General features: G+C 31.7%; 1 protein-coding gene across 1 annotated transcript in view; it reads right to left on the reverse strand.

The window, feature by feature from the left end:
- Nucleotides 1–24,311, reverse strand: part of LOC123302595 (uncharacterized protein CG43427) — a 46,053-nt gene that overhangs the window by 2,756 nt on the left and 18,986 nt on the right. The window contains exons 2-7 of the mRNA XM_044885603.1: nt 4,456–4,556; nt 4,183–4,377; nt 3,616–3,755; nt 3,385–3,529; nt 2,756–3,043; nt 24–1,634 (exon numbers count right to left, since the gene is read on the reverse strand). Of these exons, the coding sequence (XP_044741538.1) occupies nt 24–1,634; nt 2,756–3,043; nt 3,385–3,529; nt 3,616–3,755; nt 4,183–4,377; nt 4,456–4,527 (2,451 nt within the window). The 5' untranslated portion in view covers nt 4,528–4,556. The remainder of the gene's footprint in view (nt 1–23; nt 1,635–2,755; nt 3,044–3,384; nt 3,530–3,615; nt 3,756–4,182; nt 4,378–4,455; nt 4,557–24,311) is intronic.

The raw sequence follows: 24,311 nt of genomic DNA on the forward strand, positions 1-24,311 counted from the left end.
TTGACCTCATTCTTATTACTGACCTGGATTGAAAAGTGATTATTGGTATTATTATTATTATTATAAAGTGATGATCTAGAAGTCGATGTCGAATCTTTATTATTAAAGCTATTATGACGCCATTGTTCCTCCTTTTCCAAATTTTCAATAATTTCCCGTTCCTTTTTTGATATTTCATCTTCTTCGTGATTATGATTGTGGGTAATGTGCGTTGTTTTTGTATTCTCTGTAGGATCGACTTCCGATGAACTTTGAAATTGATGTTCTGATATTGAACGATTCGATTCTAGTTCGACACCCGAATCACGACTTTCGATTTCCGCATGCGTATTAATGAAATCATTATTATTAAAATTTTGTGATTGTCTATACATTTGTTTTTCCAGTTGAAGTTCCTCTTGGAGAATAGTCGCAGCATCCGGAGGTTTGGACACTGTTAATTCCAGGTCATTGATGTCTGTTAGACCTTCAATTCCAAGGAAACTTGATCGTTTATTACGTATCTCATTCTTAATACGTTTTGTTGAGTTCAATCGTTTCAATTCGTAATCAGTTGAATTCGAATATTCATCGTCACTGGGTTCATCGTCAATCGGTGGTGGTGGCGGTTTTTCTTTTGGTGGTTCCACACTTTTTGGAGGAGCTAATGGATCTGCTATTGGTTCATCAAACACAATTTTATTACGTAAATCCAGATTGTTAATTGTGCATGTGATCAATTCCTCGACAACGGATGACTCCGATTTAGTTGTGGTCGTACTTGCCACGTCAGTTATTTCTGGTGATGTGGGAGGTGTCTGATGCTGATGATGCATTGGTGGAAGCTCAATACTTGATAAATATTTCTTAAGCGGATTCTCATTCAAGTGTGTGTCAACGCACACAGTGTTAATAGCTGCCATTGTGTCTGAGTCATCATCCGGATCATCCGCTTGACTTACTGAGCAAGACACATCTGCGGTTTGTATACCACTATCTTCTCGATCCGTATCTCCACATTGGGATAACGCAAGTAATTCCGTGGATGATCCAGATGGAGGATAATTACTTCTCTCACAATAATCTAATCCATCCAAACTTTGGACATGTTCCAATGTACAACCAGATTCTTGATTCGAGTCGCTTCCACGAATATCTAAACTATCCAAGGAACAATGGAACATTCGTCCTTTATCCATGTGACACAATGAACGCGTTTGTTGTTCCATTTCCGCTTTTCTCAAAGCCTTGCCATTGTTGTCAATTAATTGACTTGTGGAAGACCAGACTGATAGAATATTGTTATTTTTTTCGACGTTAGTGTGCGAAACAAGACTGGATAATCGATCTCGAACCGTCATTATATCGCCAGCCAATAATTTGGTTGCTTTTTTAATGTTTAAAGATTCTTCTGTACATTTTTCTAAATGTTTTAAACGTTCTTTGATACTTTTCGAATGTGATAATTCGTCTGGTAAATTTGTGGACGGTTGTTGATTTGTGGACGTGATTTTACTTTTTGTCTCGAATAATTGTTTTCGTTCAGATATATCAATTTTTGGTAGGTCTGGTTTTGTGGAACTGTGATGAACATCGTTCGATGATTGCGAGTTTAACGATTGTAATGTGTACAATGAAAATCGTCGATCTTCGTTCTTCTCGTCGTCAAAATCAAAATGAAAAATCATAAAAATAAAGAAAATCAAAATAAATAAAAATCAAACCCGAAATCATTAAAATAACTTAAAATTAAAGTTAAAGTAAAATTGAAAAAAAAAATTAAAGAAGATTGTCTTAGTAAAGTCGTAAGATTGACTGCCATTTTTCTTCAATTTTGTGGAAGAAAACTGTATTCTGTAAATTTAAAATACGGTGATGACGTCATAAAGTTCAAAAAATCGATTTTATTCATAAAATATTCAAATTTTATCCGATTTGAATGGAATTTTTTTTTGAAACCTACTAATTTTGGGTTAAACTTTTCATTTTTCATGTTATTTTTTTGTTAACTTTCACCTTTCGGTGAAATATTGACACCAGGACCCCACGATAACCAATACTTTTATAGGTAGGTTAAATTTGTCCACAAATTTGAAAAGTACGACCCAAATTTAGTATAATTCCATACTTGGTTTATTAAAATTGGATAAAATTTGGATGTGATAGAGCAAAATTAAAATTTTTGGATTTTGATGACGTCATAAAGTTCAAAAAATCGATTTTATTCATAAAATATTCAAATTTTATCCGATTTCAATGGAATTTTTTTTGAAACCTACTAATTTTGGGTCAAACTTTTCATTTTTAATGTTACTTTTTAGCTAGCATTAACTTATTGGCGGAATATCGACACCAGGACCCAACTATCTTCAAAACTTTTATAGGAAGCTTAAATTTATCCACAAATTTGAAAAGTACGACCCAAATTTAGTATAATTTCATACTTCGTTGATTAAAATTGGACATCATTTGGATATGATAGAACAAAATTCAATTTTTGGATTTTGATGACGTCATAAAGTTCAAAAAATCGATTTTTTCATAATATACCCAAATTTTATCCGATTTGAATGGAATTTTTTTTGAAACCTACTAATTTTGGGTCAAACTTTTCATTTTTGATGTTATTTTTTAGCTAACATTAACTTTGTTTGTGCGAAATATCGGGACCCCACTTTCTTCAAAAGTTTTATAGCTAGCTTAAATTTGAAGTCAAATTTGAAAAGTATGACCCAAATTTAGTATAATGTGACGTCACAATAGTTTAAAAATGTACCTTAGTGCTATTTATATTGGATGTTGATTGACTCAAATGTTCGGTTTGGTAGTCGGACGTATGATGAAAACTTCGACGTTTGACTCGTGACTTGTAGCCTTGTATAGCACTTTCGTATGTATATTCTTCGGTTTGTTCTTGAGCCTTCTCATTACTATTTTCATTGGCCATTAAACCATTTGTTTTACAATCATCAATTGTATTCGAATTAGCTGTCGATTCGTTCTGGTTTTGCTCTGATGAGGGACTCATTAACATATTATCATCACTAGCTGCTGAATCAGTTCGCTACAAAATTCAATATTCATATTTTAGAAAACACTATTAAAATCAGATGAAGCTATAGGATTCTGTCAAGGCCAGATGCCAAGCAGAAATCCGACAGTTTCCTCACCGGGATCTCTCCCAGGATTGATGGATCCGATCCTAGGTTTCTCTGCAGATTTTTGCAAGTGCAAATAACATGTGTGGAGGTTTCTTCGTCCTCCAAGTAGGTCAATAAGTGGGATCGTCAGAGATCCTCATTTTATGAAAGTGCCGCCCATAGCAGTTATACAATCTGCTTGTTCGGTAAATTTAAAAATAACTTTGACATTCTGTGTCCGCGGAATCAATCTTGAAATACTTACTATATTATGTGTATCATCTGTCGTATTTGATTCTTCACTAATACTCCCCTTTCGACTTGGAGTTGAAATACCTAAATCTGCTAAGTCATTTCCATCATCTTCTGAATATAATGCCAGATTACTTAATTTTCTACGTCTACTATTCCTAAAATTTAAAGAAAAACTGTTAAGAAACAAACATCAAGAAATATGAGAAGTGTCCTTAAAAAAAGGGGTAAAAATTTCACGTACCGATCTTCCAACATTTCACTAAATGTTTTGCTACGTCGTCTCGATTTATCACTCTCTTGTTCCATATTCCTAATTTCAACGACTCGTTCGATGATATGTTCTTGACGCTTTCGTCGACTGCTTTTCCAATTATCCAAGTTCTAAAAATTACAAAATAAATAAAACTTAGTCAGAAATCTAATCACAAGACTTAGACATATTACTAATTACTAATTAGTAATTAGATAAACAACTGAAATAAATTTGACAAAAAATGGAGAAAACTAAATTTATTGTTTACTTAAGTAGATAAACAAGTCAAACAATTACAATTGTAATCAGTGGCGGATTTGAGGAAAAAATCAAAATTCATAAAAGGCACTCCCCTTGATATTCAGGCTTACACAGTTACACCTTTATTTATCACAATGGGTTCTATTGTGAAAGTGTTTCCTTCGTGGACAGCTAATATAACCTAACCTACACTTTTATTCTCGTGATGAGAAAAATTCTCACAACGACTTTAAAAAAATTTAGAATTTTCTGACACTATACTCATAGCTTAGTGGTAGAAAACAAAATACATACGGCTTGCCAATCTTCACCATCTTCTTTAAATTCCTGTTTAATTTTCTTAATAACTTCAACTTTTTTGAGTTGCTCCTGTGCCGATCGATACAAATCACATGGTCCAACTTTAACAAATTGTAATGGATTTTGTGCTGGTTTCGGTGGATTTGGTTTTGTTATCCGACATCGTGCAGGAATATATTCAGTGCCCTCCTATAAACAAACACACAAACATAAAATACAGGGTGTTCAAAATGTAAGTAAAATATACAGAATGATTCAGTTGCATACCTTGTTACCATTGATACCAGTTGTGTTGTTATTTTTACTATTCAAATCCAATGTACTTGAACGTCTCTCCATATTTTTCTCGTGGTTTTATTTACATTTTTCTGGAAAGAAAAATTTAATAATAAATAAATTTTTCCGTACAAAAAACAATGTAAAAGTATTATTTACAATCGATGTATGTGAAAATGAAACAAAGTCCCCACAAAGTTCTAACTGATATCAAATATTTATCAAGGTAACCTTGATTACACTTCGAAATTGTAAAAATTTTTTAAATTGTTGGAAAGATCAAATTTCAAAATTTTGTGTCTAATAAACAAAGAAAATTTTTGTTTTTCATGCAAATTTGTATGTATTTTGATTTATTGGTGTGTTTATCTTATCTCGTTGCTTTTATCTACCGCTACAAGTTCAATTTGGGTGGGAGGTTTTGTTAAAATTTTTTTTAATTTCCTTGTTTTTCTATGGAAAATATTTTGATGACATTCTTTAAGAGATAAAATTGATTCATGACAAAAATATTTTTGATGTTAAAAAATAATGAAAACACCATGACACAACTGTCTTAACGTCTTAAGTCAAGTTGCAGTGCGCTGCGCACTTTAGATTGCACATCAATAATTCAAAATGAACATTACTAAGAAGTCAGTCTCAGTAAGTCAGTAACAGTAACAGTAAACAGATGAATATCTTAAATACGCAAGTTATACGCGTTTTTTTATTTCAAAGGTACAATGATAGATGGCAAATTATAAAAAAAAACAAAATAATTGTAATAATATGTATGCAATACAGAACTCAGTATATACAGTATACACAGACAATTAATTGTGTTAGTTGTTTGTGTTCCTTGTTTGTTTTGAATCTCAATTACAGACAGACAGACTGACGGAACAAACAATAAACATAGGGTATGAAAAAAAAAACGAACAAAATGAGAGAAGTGAGAAGACAGCTGAGTGATGTTTTTCTTAAAACGTATCTACATGGAATTAAAAACTTGTGAGCAGCCAAGCTCCACCACTAAGGTCATATTTTCCCATGATATCTTTGTTATTATACCCTGTATATATGTAATATATATCAAGGTACAAAGTTTAGTCCCAAGTTTGTAACGCTTAAAAATATTGATGCTACGAACAAACTTATGCTATAGGTGTTCATAAAATCACCTCTGTTTATCTGTCATCACGATAACTCAAAAAAGAATAAAGATATCAAGCTGAAATTTTTATAGCGTGCTAAGAACGTAAATAGTGAGATCAAGTTCGTTCTATGAGCAACATAGCTCAATTGGGTCTTGAGTCCGTTAAAGCGTTCTTTATAAAAAATAAACAACTTTTGTTTGAAACATTTTTTCATAAACATCATTGTTTACCCTTGAGAGCGCAAATCAGATGCAAGTTATCTAATACTAGCTTGATACCCACCCGCTTCACTGGGCTTAAAAGTAAAAACCAACGCCTCTCTTGATCTCACTTATCCCCCTTACATAACACTCGAAGGGATTGTTTTACACAGTCATAATATATGCACAGTTTTATAGTTTACAATAATATCTCCGTTTTCTGTAATAGTGTCCCATTTTTGCACGCAAGGACTAAAAACTTCAAAACCCAACCAAGTCCTCTATAAGGTTATAAGAAGGAGAACGATCGCTATAGAAAATATTGTCCCCGAAATATGGATAAAATAAGTGAGGCGCTGCGACCGCTAAGTAGTATCAATAAAAGCGGGCTGTTGTGCGCTAATTTGAAATGATATATCAATTAGTACATCATGCAACTAACTTCATCTACTTGTACTCATAAACAGCTAACTTCGCAGATACTACTTCTTGATGACAGCGCGGCTGGTGGCTGAAAAATGAACTATAAATTCTACAAATTTTCAGGGACAGGCGCGCTAATGCTTTAACACGTAGCGATCGTTCTCCTTCTTTATAACCTTCATGATCCTAACCGTCACATAATGCCTAGCTATACAATTTTAAGTATTGAGTTGCGGTGTAAGTTCAGAGCACCTAATTTTAGAAGTCCGATTTTTGAACTTTGCGTCGCTGGTGTAATAGAGCCATCTCTTATCTTTATTATTACAATACATTCTCAGCCTTTTCCGTTGACCTTCGGTATAGTTTTATAAGTCTACATTTTCGTGGAAAATACGACTAAAAATAGTTGTTGTTAGTTATGGAATAGATCGGCATTATCGACATCATGACTGTGGCTGTGGCTCAGAGTGCCAGTGCCAGTGGATGTGTAAGACTGTAAGTGTAATGTAAATGTAATATTTATAAGATGAAACAAGCGCATGTCCGTGCGTCTAACATAACGGTAGAAAGGCCATCACACACATAATAATCATAATCATAATAATAGGACGCTGCTCTGCCTCTACAGTCTACGCTACACTACCTATATACTAGTCACTCGTACCTAGTCACTAGTGTACGAAATTTAACACATACCTACCAAGTGTATGCAAAAAAAAGTTGTATGCACGCCACATAACCTCTATATACATATTAAACATCTGTCAACAAAGCAAGTTGATGTATTTACCTCTTCTTGACTTTCAAGAAAGTCGCCATCTACCTGGCATATCTGAAAATGTCAGGGAATTTTAGACTTGATTCTTCACCGATATCGTTGAAGAATTTTTATTCTAATATTAAATTTGCACTACCAAAAACAATCGGGAAATGTTTTCTATAGTCCAGAAATTTTGGAGGCATAAACTTGAGAATGTCTTCTTTGCTATTGGAGTAATTATTCTCTCCAGCGAGAAATATTATTAGAAACAACTGTGGTGACTTTTTCACTAAAAGTTATCGTAGAAAGCGCATTCGTTAAGAAAGTTGATTGTCGCCCTATTAACTCATTTGGTTAAGGCGTAACCAATTCCCTCCGCGGTATGCTTTGGGTAGCGGATTCGATTCCCGCCGGCACAACAAAATTAATATAATTAATAGTTGTAATGGGCTGGTGTAGTTCATGGTATATGCATGAAGGAGGTGCACTCAGCCTCTGAAATTGAGGAGCTGATAAATGAAATTACCAGCGGAAAGGTGGTAAAACACATATATGGTATCACAAAGGTTCTCTATAGCCTAAGTGTGTCTTTCGTAGACAGCCAATATAACCTAACCTAAACTAAGAAGGTTGATTTAAAAAATTTCCACTTATTTAGATATGTTAATCAACAAAATTTCTACAAATAGGGCTTGGAAAATCTTTTAGGTTATTTAACAAATGAATTGAATCTTACTTTTTTTTTTATTTCGTGAAAAGTTCACAAATGTGTTGAAAATTATTCCATTATTCAATAATTTTTTATTTATTTATACAATGACATATCTTCAACACATATACAACGTTGCCAAACATAATATATAATTTTTATTAATTATCTCAAAAACAGAAATATTTGTCAGTATATAATATTTTTACAACCTTCGATTAATACAAAATAATCGGAATACTTCATATCTTTTGGAAGAGTAAATTGAATCACGTATTATTTATTATATAGAGGTATAAAAAGTATAGGTATGGTATATAAAAATGTTTTAAATAATTCTCCCGTCAACCGCGAATGTTTCTTTTTACTGTTTACAAAAACCATATTGGTACAGTTACATTCAAATTAATCGGTACATATTATTATTTATTTACAATAAAAATCGGTCAAATCGCGTACACATTTATTTATTATTTGTTTACTTCAAATCAATGGTTCTGTATTCAAATTATTTCAATAGAGTATTCTACTATTTTTGAAAAAGTACTTCAAAATGTTGATTTTGCTAATAAAAAGCCATCAAAAATTTATTTCTTTTTTCAACTGTCAAAAACGCGGACATCCAATTTGATGACGTAATATGGGTATCATTACACGAAATAACACAAATAACTTTGATAGATATATTCATAGACATCTGATTATAATAAATATAAATACTTATTATCTATGGATATATTATACCTAGCTGTCTACACTGAACTAACTGATGGTCTATGACTCATACCGATATGACATCACAGCAAGGCTTACCCGCGTTTTAGGTCACGTGATATACAGTTTAAAAATTACGATTTTTAATTTTAATATTTTTAAAGAAAGTGAAAAAAATTACACAAAAGTCGGAACTCAAATCAGGTTCTTCTAGAAATCCGGTCTAGGACGTGTAAACTTCGTCAATTTTGTAAACTAACAGAAGATAATCTGGTTTTTGTGTAATTTTTTCGTTTTGTTTCAATTTGTTTAACAAGGACCATTAAATAATTCAAATACTATGGAACGGAATGCTAAAAATTAAATATAATGATAAATAAAATAAGACACACCCACAAAATATAAATAGTAATTACATTGAAATCAAATTTATCAACAACAACAACAAAACACACCAAAATTTTATATGCATGGCCTTTAAAAAAATTTACACAAAAATAAAAATGATTAACTGAATTTATGTGAAAACGTGTTTGATATAAAAATTTATTTTTACTGAAAAATTTTAAATTAAAACTTAGATATCAAATTCGATTTTTACGATTATTTTTTCTCGAACAATCAATCCCATAGTTTTTAAATATCCATTATTGTTCGACTCAATTTTCACATGCAGACCTTGAATGCACGACACACAATCGTACAATTGATTTATTTTGGATTCGCTTTAATTCGGATTATATTTTTGTAGCCTGCTTAGGACGTAAAAATGAGGTTAGGAGTTCGTTAATGAGCAACATAAGTCAAGTTTTTGGATCCGTAGGACCCGTCTTGTAAACCGTTAGAGATAGAACAAAAGTTTAAGTGTAAAAAATGTTCCTTATAAAAAAATAAACAACTTTTGTAGGAAACATTTTTACGTAAATATCATTGATTACTCGTGAGGGCGCAAATTAGGAGACAGTTACATGTGTGTGGCTGTTACAAATGTAACAGCCTTTAGGATACCTTTCTTTTTTTATATGACATAAAAATAAAAACGATTGGGTCATCAACACTGTCTATACATGGTATTCCAACATTTAACTCAGTCAATTATTTGTTTTCACTTATTTATTGTCTTTTTTTTTTGTTAATATGGACTACAAGGATTGCGCTCCGCAAATTTGATTACGCACGTAGTAAAATATCAAATAAAAACAATTGTAGAATTTTAAATATGCGCTAGTACCACGTGTTCAAGTGAAGTTTTTTTTTTCATGTAAATTTGTAAGTGAGTGCGTGATTATTTTTACAATGAATATCGGATCGAGTTCTTGTATAAGCATTATGAGTTTGTACAGTTCAGTTCACTAAACAATTCACTTCGTTTTTGTTTGTAGTAGAGGTTATTCATACTAGATGTTAATCATCATATATAGATTTTTAACATGTTTTTTTGATTGACCTTCGTGCGTCGTTTGGGATTCTCTGTAAAACACCGCAACGCACTAAAGCCACATTCCATTTAATCTTATACATTATTACTTTAGCAAGTTTTATTCTGTCCTACCCTTATCTTCGTTATTTCTTTATCAAATTCCATATTGGATTGATGAAAATCAACCCAAAGACTAGAAAGGCAAATTTCATTTCTCTGCGACTAAAAAGGCAAATTTCATTTTTTTTTTTTATTCGAGGTTAGTTTGAAATTGCATTTGTCCAACAGTGAATTTAAAAGTGAAATAAAAATATGAGTAAAGTACCTTAATAGTTAAGTTTGGGCTTATTTTGCAATTTATGATACAAAATTTTGATGATTTTTTGTCAAAAACATTCGCATAGTTTTTGCGAATGCGTTAAAAAAAGTGTGAATATTCACGAATGCGTATACTCGTTCCATCACTAATAATTATGATCAACACCAGTAGTAAATAACGTATAATTTTTTTTTCAATAAAAGTACTGTTAAAAAATTCTTTAGCGAGTTAAAAATTTCACAATCGTGATTTGATTATGAAAAATATAGTGTAGCTTAGCGTACGACCATTATAATAAATAATATGATCATGTACGTACGACGTAATACGTCACCGTCACCGTCATTCAAGTTCACTTTACAATTCACTTAAGTCGTATGTCGTATGTCGCAAGTCGCACTAAAGATGCAATCATCTTTATCAATCTTTACTTTTAAACCCAGCAAAGCGGGTGGGTATCACTCTAGTATATAATAATTCTAAAATTCATTGATACAAAATCACTAAAGTTAAATAAACAAAATCATTACTTCTATGAAAGAGATTGATTTTAAGTTTAAAGTCATGCATTTTATTGATGGGAAATCAAATTGTACTTAGTTAGGAATATATAATCGTGTAAATAAATCGAATCGATGAATTAAAAGAAAATTTCTTTGTGTTTGCTTTAAATATAGGATTTGGTTATTACAAACACATACCTATCATGTCTAGTCTATATGTGATTGTGTCAACTACATGAAGATTATTGTTACTAACTTATAGAAAGTTTGAAATAAACTTATTGATCAGTTTTATAATATATAGCATATTTTTGTACATATATAAGAACCATTCATAGCGCAGTTGGACTTAAGACATTTAAATCAGTATTAGCAGGTATAAACCTTCTTTTTTTTTTACCTGCTCATGAAGTTGTGACAATCACATCACTATTATGTTATAATATTTATAAGTAATATTATAAATTTTGTAATTAATGATACAAAATGATGATGATTTTTTTGTAAATACGCGAAGATTCGTGCCATCACTAATTTGTATTAGAGAAGCTATGTAATAAAATCAATATATGAACAGCACATAATTAAATAGCATGCGTTCATACGAAGTTGATTTGCATTGCATTGCATGTACACTCAACTTCACAAATAGTGAAATTTTTTAGAAACATTATACTTTGTATGCATTTTTTAACCGCAATTAATGATATTTAACACGATTTTCCTATTTTTTACCTTGGTTTTCTTTTTTTTTCTCTTCTTATTAATTACATCAACATGTCGATATACTCATAACGAGTCATGGACATTTTAATAGATGAACTACACTGGAAAAAAAATTCTTAATATCAACTGATATGAGGTTGTCTCAATCTTGGGAATGGAGCCCTGAATGTGATATAACTACCTACAGGGTTGAGTGGTGAAGTTGACACAAACGCATGAGGTGTTTGTATGAAAGTAATATACTGTCTAACAAATGATTTTGTTTATTTAACTTCAATGATTTTGTATCAATGAATTCATATTTTAAATTCAATACTTTTCTATTGTAAATACAAACATTAAGCTGTACTTGTTTCAATCGTTAGGCAATTGTTTGAAAGTATCTTTACTTTATTTCAATATGAAACGGCCAACTTCGGGATGAGTATGTCATTATTTTATTTATTTTTTTTTTACAGTGTAGGTCCGTGTAAAAGATCTATTTAAATGCAACAAGCATGGTGGTTTTAGGCTATAGAAACTAATAAATGGACTCTAATCATCAATTTTTAACATTTCCAAACGCATTTAAGAAAAAAATAACAGCAAAAACTTCAGGCTTTTCGGTTTATTTTTTCCAAAAAATTTTCAATTCACTGAGCTAATCAATTTCTGCATAGCAAGGAATCGTAAAATAAGCTTTTAGTGACTTTTCTCTGGAAGTTTCTCCGAACTATCGAATAGAGCGACCGTAATTATAGACAACTTTACTGCCGTGTTAAACTCACTTTTGTTTGTGTCTAGAAATCGGGTTAAAAAAGTTTTGTAAGTAGTTAATTCAAAATTGGGACAGTTTAAAAGCCAGATTTATAAGCAATCAAAAACAAAAAATCAAGAGAAGGGAAGCGGGGGCGACAGGAGAAGATGAGACTGGTGGGGGGGTTGAATACGAATGTATTGTATGTAGTAATAATATGGCATCATGAATATTTGATATTACATTAATATAAGCGAACAATACAAGTGATTTCCTAGTGGACAAGTTTCCATTTATGGATTCGATCCATTAGATTTACAATAAAATTCACATAAAATTACAAAGTTAAATACCAAATTTGTAAAAAAATATTTTTTTACTTTGATTGAAAGAAAGCTAATAGTTTTCACCTCGAAAAATTGACTCTAAGATAGCCACACATTCATAACTGATATTCCCATAAAACACATAATATAAAATACATAATTTGCGCCCTCGCAGGTGAACAGTGATGTTTAGGAAAAAAAAATTCAAACAAAAGTTGTTTATTTTTTTATAAAGAACATTTTTTACATTTAAACTTTTGTTCTATCTCTAACGGTTTACAAGATGGGTCCTACGGATCCAAGACTCAATTGACCTATGTTGCTCATTTACGAACTGAGCCTCACTTTTTACGTCTTGATAAAAATTCCCGCTTGATATCTCATTTCGTTTTTGTGTTATCGTATCCACAGACAGTACTGGGACTAAATTTAATATACTATCATATATTTCATATATGCATGCTATAAAACATGAATTTACTTAATCAATTGTTGATTTAGCCTTTAAAGGTCATACCCACCTACCATGGGGCTTGTTATATATTGTTTGTGAGAGTATACGCAAAGAAAATCTAAAACGCTGTCTTGTTTTTCATAAACAGGTTCGAATCGATTCAAATTCACTTAATCGGTCGGCGGCGGCGTCGGCTTCTTGTGGCCGTCTTTCTTTCAAACAGTTTCTTTTTTTTAAACTTCTAAATTATGCCTTAAAATGGTCTTATAAATAAGAGAACCGATTCGTTATGTCATCACATCGTGTATAGCATGCTCATATTATTTGCGGCACATCATCGATTACTCGATCAGTGTCAGTTAGTCCAAGTAATCATTTTTTTTTCTACTCTGCATGTAGGAGATAAAAAAACTCGAATTTTAATTACCTTAGAACTTTTTACTTTTTAAGGGACAAGCTTTTATAGTACTAAAAAGTAGAAAATAATTTTATCACTTATACCCGACTATTTGTAAAAGCTTTAGGAGCTTAATGTCAAGCATGCATCGAAACGTTTCATCTACTCTACATGCCTAATTATTTTCGATTCATTCTTGACACCCGGTTCTTGTTTGACACCCTGTTAACACATAAATATAATGAAATTATTGATTTGAATTTTCTAACAGATTTTGTTCACCGGAAACCTGCTAATTACCAAAATAGTTTATTTATTTAAAGATGCCATACATGTTTGTATATTTTGAAGGGGGATGATTATGTCTGATACACAACACATATACAATAAATAACAAACAATAAGGGTTGTTTGCAATCCCTTAAGTAGAACACTCAACTAAAAACTTGTTTTTTTTTTTTATGTGAAACAATTCATGAACTGAATCACACAAAAATATTACTTGCGATACGGTAACGATTATAACGACTTTGAAGGGATCCACAATTTTGATCGGTAGATGGATTATATGTTTTCAAAGATTTCTCCAAGTCCGTAAAAATTTAAAAAACCATTTAAATTAAAGTTCAAATATTAAGGATGTATGAACACGGTAGTGGGAAATAATCTGGTAAAATACTGTTGAAAATAGGAGAAAAATCATACAGTTAGTTCATTCCACGTTACATATGTATATCATTCATTCTCTCGGTAAGATCTAACACAAATTGAACCAACTCTACAACAAATTAGTATTTGTAAAATTATTCTAACCTATAGCTTTATTTATTTATACTTGGAGCAGAATCTGAATAAAGAAAAAATGTTTCGATATAAAAAAAGTGTCTGAAAAAGTAGTTCATCAAAGAAGAAAAAATAGATGAAGTTTGCAAGGAACGAGTGCATTACCAAAAATGTTAATCTTTGTCATTTTTTTTTTTCATTTTCTTATCGTAACAATTTAAGGGCATGGACCAGCTACGAGGGAGGGCGAATCGCCAAAAGCCTGTTGGGTGAAGGAAACTCGCTCGGTAACAGAGCCGAGGAGATCTTGAAACTAAACACAACTGATATTAGAGTCATCGTAGAGTTCCTCACAATGCATGATAACCTGAACAAGTTCCAACATCAGATTGGAAAAAGACAATCTCCCGCGTGTGACAGATGCGGAGAAAATTCAGAAGAAACATCGATCCACTTTCTCCATTACTACCCGGCGCTCATACAGCAGCGAAGGAAATGGTTTGGTCCGGTCATAGTCGAACCAGAAGAAATTAGGAAACTCAGCGCTAGGCAAATCCTGGGTTTCAGTACATCAGTTGGTTATAATAGCCACTGAAAAGTGTAGCGGGGATAGAGTACAAGGGTCTATTTGGCTAAGTGCTCTGAACCATTGCTTTGAGGCCCGATGCTCGAGCATGGCCCGCTAACCTCCATACCCATATCGTAAAAAAAACGTCCTTACTCCCTTAAGTGGAACACAAAACACAAGTGTTTTGTGTGAAAAATTCTTGGCTAGAAAAAAATTGACGACTTTATGATGTAGTACCTAGTATTTGTCTTACAATTATAAAATTGACTACACCGATTTGCTTCTCATGAAGCCAAAACAATAAAAACAATTGTTAATATATCATTTTATACTGAGTACCATTTTTTTTTTTAGAAAATTGTACGCGAAACAAAGGAAAAATTATAAAATTGTTGACACTGTTCTCACAATTGTACAATTTAAAATACATACATGAAGTGAAGCAGAAGCAAACTCACCCACTCCCCTTCACTTCGTCTCGCCTGCCACTAATCGACTATCACCTCCATGACATATATGTTCTTAATCGTCACCAGAATGTTTAGGTATAGACAACTCAATACTCAACAGTCAACTCTCAAGCCACATTAAAAAGATATTTTTCAAAATTATTATGTAATCAACTGAATACTAAATAACTTTTGTGTGTGTAATTTTATTTTTACCAACAAAAACAATTTTTATAGGATTCTGTAGCGATTTTATTAAAAAATTAGGGTCCTTATTCTTTAACATTCAAACATGAAAAAGATTACATGAAGCGACATCAATTTTGACACAGAAATATGAGTGTACTTTTCACCAGTTAAAATTCCAATAAAATCGGATCAAATTTGCCTCTGTTATCAAAAAAATTGAATTTTTTAACTTCATGACGTCATCAAAATCCAAAAAATTTAATTTTGCTCTATCTTTCCCAAATTTTACCCAATTTTGATAAACCAAATATGGAATCCTACTAAATTTGGGTCATATTTTTCAAATTTGTTGTCAAAATTAACCTAGCTATAATAGATTTCAAGAATTTGGAGTCCTGGTCCCGAAATTAAGACCATAAATGATAGCTAGCAAAAAACTGACATCAAAGCTGAAAAGTTCGGGCCAAAATTAGTGGGTTTCAAAAAAAATTCCAATAAAATCGGATCAAATATGCGTCTGTTATCAAAAAAATTGAATTTTTTAACTTCGTGACGTCATCAAAATCCAAAAAATTTAATTTTGCTCTATCTTTCCCAAATTTTACTCAATTTTGATAAACCAAATATGGAATCCTACTAAATTTGGGTCATACTTTTCAAATTTGTGGTCAAAATTAACACCGGAAAGAAGTTTTATCTCACATGGCAGAGCAGGATTGGAGGCTGTAACCTCATTTGTCGAAACAACGAAAGATCTATCCAATTTTTCATCCTACCGTTCAGGACTATACGCAAATAAGTAAATAAGTTCTGGAGTTCTGGTAAATAAGAATAAAGACGCCTCTCTGGTTCTCTCGGCAGTATCTTGTGACGGATTATCTCAAAGAGGACACAAAGGCCTAGGTGTCAGGAACCCGATGTGGTGCTGCCCTCCATTATATATTGTTATTGGATATTTTGAATGAGAGAGAGGGTGGAAGGAGACACAACTTGTAACTTGTACTGGTAACATAAATTTGCATGGTATACAAGAATGAACATCATATCTGAATATATTTTTGACCATATTTGGGTAGATTGAAATAAATAATCATGTAACATTGGCCCACTAATAATAAAATTAAAAAACTTTTTTTTTGATGGATTTCAACATAACTGCACTGGTTCGTTACTTTATTGGTATGATGGTAACTGATACACTACAACTGGACTGCATGGGCGCTCCCAGCAATTTTTTCAAGACAAGGCAAGCAAATTGTCCCATTGTTTGTCTGTAATTAAATCTTGTAAGTCATAATTGATCCACTTCCCGGTTTCCGATTGAGTTGAAATTTTGCATGCACATTTAGTTTCGATGACAATGCCTGGTAAGGTTGAGACGTCCTGATTTTCCCATCGCTTCCACAATATTTGATATATATACATTTTTTTACTCATAATTTAAAAATTTTAATAAAAAATACCTTTTTAAGGGACAAGCTTTTATTGTACTAAAAAGTAGAAAAAAAGTTTTTTCTACGAATCACTAATACCCGGACTATTTGTAAAAGCTTGAGGCGCTTAATATCAAGAATAAATCGAAAAATAATTAGGCATGTGGAGGAGATGATTCGTTCCGATTCATTTTTGATATTTTAAATTGAGCGCTTCAAGCTTTTACAAATAGTCAGGTATGAGTGACTCATAGATAAAATTATTTTCTACTTTTTAATACAATAAAAGCTTGTCCCTAAAAAAGTATCGGCGATCGGGATTTCATTTTTCCACAGAGAAGAGTGTTTTTTATACGCAAAGAATCACAAAATTAGCTCCAAATAATATTTCTCGGCGGAGGGTAAATTACTCTGGTTGTAAAAATGAATGAACGATGTTCGCACCTCTTGTTAGTATCTTTTAGGGGGCGCCTATGCTGAACTGATATTGTATGGTGTAGTTTGTAGTATATCATAATATCAAAGAGAGTTTAACATAACTCATTTCATAAATAATTACTAAAATTACCTAAATTTCAATTTTACAATTTTACAAATTATTCAATTAAGTATTCGAGCAAAGCCAAGCCATTAATTACATTTACTATTTATACTATTTCATATATTATTTACTTATTCAGCTCATTTATATTCCAATTTCATTTCAACAGTGTTCGTTTTTGTGTTGCTTATATTTACAAAAGTTCGAATATTGAGCTTTTATTTAACCCCTCAACTCCCGTTTATGCTTTTATTTTCACACAAAATGCCCATTTTACATTCTAGATATCGTAATGCTTAACTGGTTTTTCCCGCTATGATTTTTGGCGCGTTTATCAATAACTAAAATAAATTTCGATGGAAGAATAGAAAAATAATCATGTGTAGTCGCTCACGTTATCGAAAATGATCATAAAATTGACAAATCAAAGTTAAAATTCCTAAAATCAGTACCCAATCTTAGCGAATTACACACTTACGAAAGCATCTACATTCAAAAACTGGGTAATGAAACAATAAACTTGGACAAAGGACCTATTTCCAAATTCGGATTGAATAAAAATTGCTAAATCAAGGTTGAATTTCTAGAATTGGTAATGGATTGTGAAAATAAAAGATTATTTACTTTCATGATTTATATATAGTTTGATTTTGTAATTTATTATTTTAAACGTCAAAAAATACTCGAAGCACTAGTCACCTGATTGAAACTGATTCGCTGACGTCACTGACATTATAATTTGACAGAACAGTGTAAATTGTAGGTACACGAATATACCAATGCGCAGTCCGCCACCAAATTAACAACGAGGAACATACACAATTAGAGTAATTACGATTTTCAGAATTGATTTAGATTTAGTCTAACTTCATATTAAAAAAAATCGAGCCTGTTATCCAAAATTGTCCAGGCGCTCATACATCCTTAATAATGAATTCCTATATTTAGAAATATGCAATAAATGCAGTGAATGTTTACACCGATTACATTAACATTACTTGTAATTTGAAAATGATTACATTTAAAGGAAATGATAAAATAAAAATAAGTAGTTAATGGCTCACAATCATACTCACATTTACTTTACTTACACTTACACAGTCTCAGTCACCTAAGTCAGATAAAAAACAAGTGACATTTTGATTACAAAATCGATGACTATTATCGTTTTAATTAACATACTATAATCCTAGTCTATGCGCTAAAATTTAATCGTATTCTTCAGACAAAGTCAAACATTCAAATATTTGTGAAATCTCATCTCCGAGAAAAAGAAAAAATTGAGTCAAAAAAACAGGAATCTGGGAAAAAAACACTTGAAAAAAGTAACTGACAAGAATGCATTCGATAGTAAGGATTGTTAAAATATTAATAAAAACCTTCGTCTTCAATATAAACAAAAATCTTTACTTAATTGAATGACACGGTAAATCGAGAGCAACAATAATAATAACATGCATCTGTAAGAGCAGGTAGATTGCGGTTTACAAAATGGGCGGAGTGTGAGGTTAAGATAACTCAAGTGACCTGTTTGTGATGGAATAGTTATCTAACTCAAGCCTGGGCGAGATACTTAAAGTCGAAGTCATAAATTGTTATAACTTTATTGTTTGTCATAAACTTTATTGTGTGTCTCTTTATCCAAGTCCGCATTGCTCAAAGAGGAGGAAGCAAGACGGATATACGACTCTTCTACCTATTTCAGTTTTTCTAAGTATTGAGATAGGTAGAAAAAAAATGTTGTCTCTCTGTCTTACTCGTATTTTAGGTAAGAAGTTTAGGTAAGATTTCTGTAAGTCCCGTTTGCCCATGCCTGAATTCTAATTACACCAAAAAACAACTTTCAAGGCAAAACAAAAGAGTTAATGTAATAATAATAATAATACTGGAGTTTAACCTCCGTTTCTCTGACATATACGCCTATAACAGATGCCACCCACATCATTATTTGTTAATCTTTATTTATTTAATTACAAACATATTTACAATCACATTTTGATGTGGGTGGAGTCGGTTACTTCGTTCTTATCCAAGCGACAACAATGTGATCAATTCTGCACTCTCATTAATTATAAATTGTTCACACTGCTGCTGCCTGGATTCGAACCCGCAACCTAAGTCTAAATGGATAAACAGAAAAGGCAAACGCCTTAGACTGCTCGACCATTTAGGCTCTTAAAACAAAAGTGTTACATAAATACTCCAGCGTGCAGCGCCTAGACTAAACATATGAATGCAACACAATTCAATAAAATCAACAAAAAACGACTTCTGAAACCAAATATAGCAAATAAAATGAATAAAAAATTTACAAAACAGATAATAAATATAAGAATTAATTGAAAATTCAGTTATGATTAGTTATGTTTCTCTAGTTAGTCATATTGTCTGTCTTTGTTTCAATCATACACTGATTGTATTGCGTTGAACAAGAATAGATGAAACAAGGAACAACAACCAACACTGTCTAAATGTCTAATGCAACAAAATTTATTGATTTCTCTTAAAATAGTCAATCATTTATCAAATCAAAATATGTGATTCGCAATATTCAATTCTTATTTAAAGCCTCCTATACACGATTCAATAAATTGTGCAACAACCTTGGCGGCGAAAACAGCTCTTGGAAAACTTCCCGTTGCGTTGATGTATGAGCGAATATGATCAAGTAATTTCAGGTAAACAAATTTAAAAAAACTAGGTCGACCCGTAAAGAATTACGCTCCCGTAGTTATCGTAACCTGTGGATAAGATTGGTGGTGAAAGTTTGTCTAACGTGTTTTTTCCTAAGCGGTAAATTTTTAGACCGTGAGTATATTTTTCGTCAAACCTAGACGTAATAAGCTTAAAAATAAGGTTTGAATCATGGAATTTCATACAACAAAGAAAATATGGCTAAACTGGTTCAGTGGTCGAGCGGTCTAAAGCGTTAGTTTTTGACAGTTTGGCTACTGACTAGGAGGTTGCGTGTTCGAATCCAGACAGCGGCAGTGTGAACAATTTTATAATTAATAGGAGTGCAGAATTGATCACATTGTCGTCGCTTGGATAAAAACGAAGTAACCGAATCCACCCACATCAAAATGTAATTGTAAATATGTATGTAGTTAAATAAATAATGATGTGGGTGGCCTCTGTTAAAAGGCGTAATAATATACAAGATTATTTTTTCAATTTTGAAAGTCTATTAAAAGTTTTCGTTCATTTTGATTTGTTTCAAGTTAAAATTATCAAAAATTTTCTAAATATTTTCAATTTATTTTAAACCGATTTTCAATGATTTTTTTCGTAAAAATTTGCATGGATACCTAAACTGAAATTTTAACCACATATTCTTTGAGTAAAAGTCTACCTCGAAAAAAATTTTGAGTCTTTAATTTGCTTGATGTTTGCAAATAATTGTAATCGTGTTTGGGATGCTTTATACTTGCTTACTGTTGTTTTAACATAAAGAAAACTTGTTTGAAATTTTCAATTGTTTTTATTTCAATTACGTAAATTTCTATTATTAAACAAAAATAAACCTTTTTTGATATAATCTTTTCTTATTGATCAGTTTGATTGATATCGATTATGTAATTATATTATTCGATTTTTAATCTCAAGGTTCTTGCAAAAAAAATTAAAAAAATTCATTATTTTATTTTTTTAACTCTTTTAATCACATCGTAATATTTACCGTCGTTTTTAGAAATTAATTTATTGAAATAATAGGATATTCTACTATATTTGAGAAAGTACTTCAAAATGTTGATTTTGCTAATAAAAACCCACCAAAAATTTATTTCGGAAAAATACACAAACTTTCTTGCCGAAAACTTAAATTTTAAACCTTTTTTAAACTGTCAAAACCGTGGGCATACAATTTGATGACGTAATATGGGTTTCATTATACGAAATAACACAAATAAGTTTGACAGATATATTCATAGACATCTGATTATAATAAATATAAATACTTATTATCTATGGATATATTATACCCAGCTATCTACACTGAACTAACTGATGGACTCATACCGATATGACATCACAGCAGGGCTTGCCCGCGTTTTAGGTCACGTGATATACAGTTTAAAAATTACGATTTTTAATTTTAATATATTAAAAGAAAAATGTGTTTTTATGACTCGAAATCAGAATATTTAAATATACTTTTACATAAATTTTAACAATTTTTTACAAATTTCATGATTTATTTTTGACTAACAATAATAGCCAATTCATTATTGCGTGACTTTACGGTGTAATTGAAAGGTTAAATTTTATTAATATTTACATGTAAATTGTTTTAATTTACAAACATACTTTAAAAATGGCAATAAAATTCTAATGAAATAAAACTTCCGTCGAATTCTTCTACAACTTTTTATACCATTTACGTTCATCTATCCTTAATGTTTCTATTATTTTTGTTACAACTTAAATTTCTTAGTAAAATTTTACTAAACTATTTTAGACGCATGTCCTTAGAAATACCTTCAGAACGTAACAGAGACATAACAAGGGAGGATAGACTTGAACAATGTGCGAGTTAGGGTTTAAATTCTAAATATAAATCGTTTTCAATTTACAAACATATGTTAAAAATGACAATAAAATCGTAATGGAATAGAAGCGTTTAAATGTACACACACCTAGTGATGGGACGAATGTTTGTACATTCACTATTTAGTTGAGATTGTCTTTTTCCAATCTGATGTTGGAACTTGTTCAGGTTATCATGCCTTGTGAGTAACTCTACGATGACTCTAATATCAGCTCTGTTTAGTTTCAAGATCTCCTCGACTCTGTTACCGAGCGAGTTTCCTTCACCCAACAGGCTTTTGGCGATTCGCCCTCCCTCGTAGCTGGTCCATGCCTTTAATTGTTGGTTTTTCAGATTATCTCCTAATCTGTTAAGACCTTCTTGGCATGACATCCGCGCAAGCTTTTCTTGAGTGGGAGCCACGGTGGTTCCCAGTTTGGCCAGCTTGTCTGCTCTCTCATTACCGTTCCAACCAGAGTGTTCGGGGATCCAGGTAATATTGACTTTATTGTGCCTCGCCAGGTTGTTTGGACTGTTTCTAGTCTCCTTAACAAGTCGCGATGACACTGTACAGTTTGATAGCGCTTTGAGTGCTGCTTGACTGTCTGTGCAGATACTAATCTCATCATCCTTCAAATTGGCCAATTGGAGGTGGTCAGCACATCTCATGATGGCTACCAGCTCTGCCTGGAATACAGTATTGAAACTGTCCAACTTGATGGATTTTTATTTGAGGTTAGTTTGCTATAATTACATTTGTTCAACAGTCAAATTTAAAAGTGATCGAAAAATATGAGTAAAGTACCTATTAGGCTTATTTCGAAATTTATGATGAAAAATTTTGTCAAAGACTGGCGTCGTTTTTTTGCGAATGTTAAAAAATGTGCGAATATTCGTCCCATCACTACTAAACACAGTAAATATTATTGTATTTATTTCATCCGGTGCGGTGTTTGCAGTGCAACGGACAAGACAAACAGACAGACAGACAGACAGACAGACAAAATAGAATAGTCGAATACTCTAATCGTAATAATGATATTATTACATGAACATATAACAATTTGTTTGGTAATGGTAAGGCATGATTGTATGATTGTATGATGTAGAGTTATGGACTGTAAGTAAGACTAAGTGGTAAGTGGTAAGTGGTTCTTGGTAAGGGACAAACTTAACTTACAAGTGAAAGTCAATTCTGTACAGTTCTTTCAGTTCTTTTTTTTGTTCTGTTCCATTTACATTTTACAAACATTCAATTTGCAATTACATACGTTTTTGTAACAATCATAATATGCATGTAATTGTCTTCAATGTCCTCTGTTTCATAATACAATGTCCTAAGAGGGACTCAACTTTCAAAATTACTTTTTTCATTATTTAAATGGAATATTGGCCGGAGATGGGCAAACCATTTTTCGGTATCACAACGGACCCTATGGTCTAAGTGTGTCCCACCCCAAGAAAGCGACTTTAACCTAACCTAGTTGGGTTGGGAAATGATCAAAAAAATTTTTATGTTTCAGAATTCGATAAAACTTAGTTTATAAGGTAATTTTGACCCAAAAAATTCAAAAATCGGGTTTATTTGCCGATTGAGATAGTAGTTTCTGAGAAAAACGATATTTCGGATCGGTTTTTGTCGATATCTCAAAAATTACCCGTCCAATCGTTAAATGAACCCGATTTTTGAATTTTTTGGGTCAAAATAACCTTATAAAATGAGTTTGAACCAAATCGGAAACTAACAATTTTTTTCGATTTTATCGATTTTTTTCAAAGGGGTACCCCTTAAAAAAATTGCAAAAAACCGAAAAAAATTTTCCGTTTCCGATTTGAATAAAACTCAGTTTATAAGGTAATTTTGACCCAAAAAATTCAAATATCGGGTTTATTTGGCGATATAGATAGTAGTTTCTGAGAAAAACGATATTTCGGATCGGTTTTTGTCGATATCTCAAAAATTACCCGTCCAATCGTTAAATGAACCCGATTTTTGAATTTTTTGGGTCAAAATTACCTTATATTATAAGTTTGAACCAAATCGGAAACGGAAAATTTTTTTCGATTTTTTGCAATTTTTTTAAGGGGTACCCCTTTGAAAAAAATCGATAAAATCGAAAAAAATTGTTAGTTTCCGATTTGGTTCAAACTCAAATTATAAGGTAATTTTGACCCAAAAAATTCAAAAATCGGGTTTATTTGGCGATTGAGATAGTAGTTTCTGAGAAAAACGATATTTCGGATCGATTTTGTTTATTATCTCGAAAAGTATTGGTCTAAATGTTGAATAAACCCGATTTTTGAATTTTTTGGGTCAAAATTACCTTATAAACTGAGTTTTATTCAAATCGGAAACGGAAAATTTTTTTCGGATTTTTGAAATTTTTTTAAGGGGTACCCCTTTGAAAAAAATCGATAAAATCGAAAAAAATTGTTAGTTTCCGATTTGGTTCAAACTCATATTATAAGGTAATTTTGACCCAAAAAATTCAAAAATCTTGTTCATTTAACGATTGAGAGAAGTTTCTAA

Source organism: Chrysoperla carnea, chromosome X (assembly GCF_905475395.1).
Source record: "Chrysoperla carnea chromosome X, inChrCarn1.1, whole genome shotgun sequence".
In the NCBI taxonomy this organism is placed as follows: Eukaryota; Metazoa; Arthropoda; class Insecta; order Neuroptera; family Chrysopidae; genus Chrysoperla; species Chrysoperla carnea.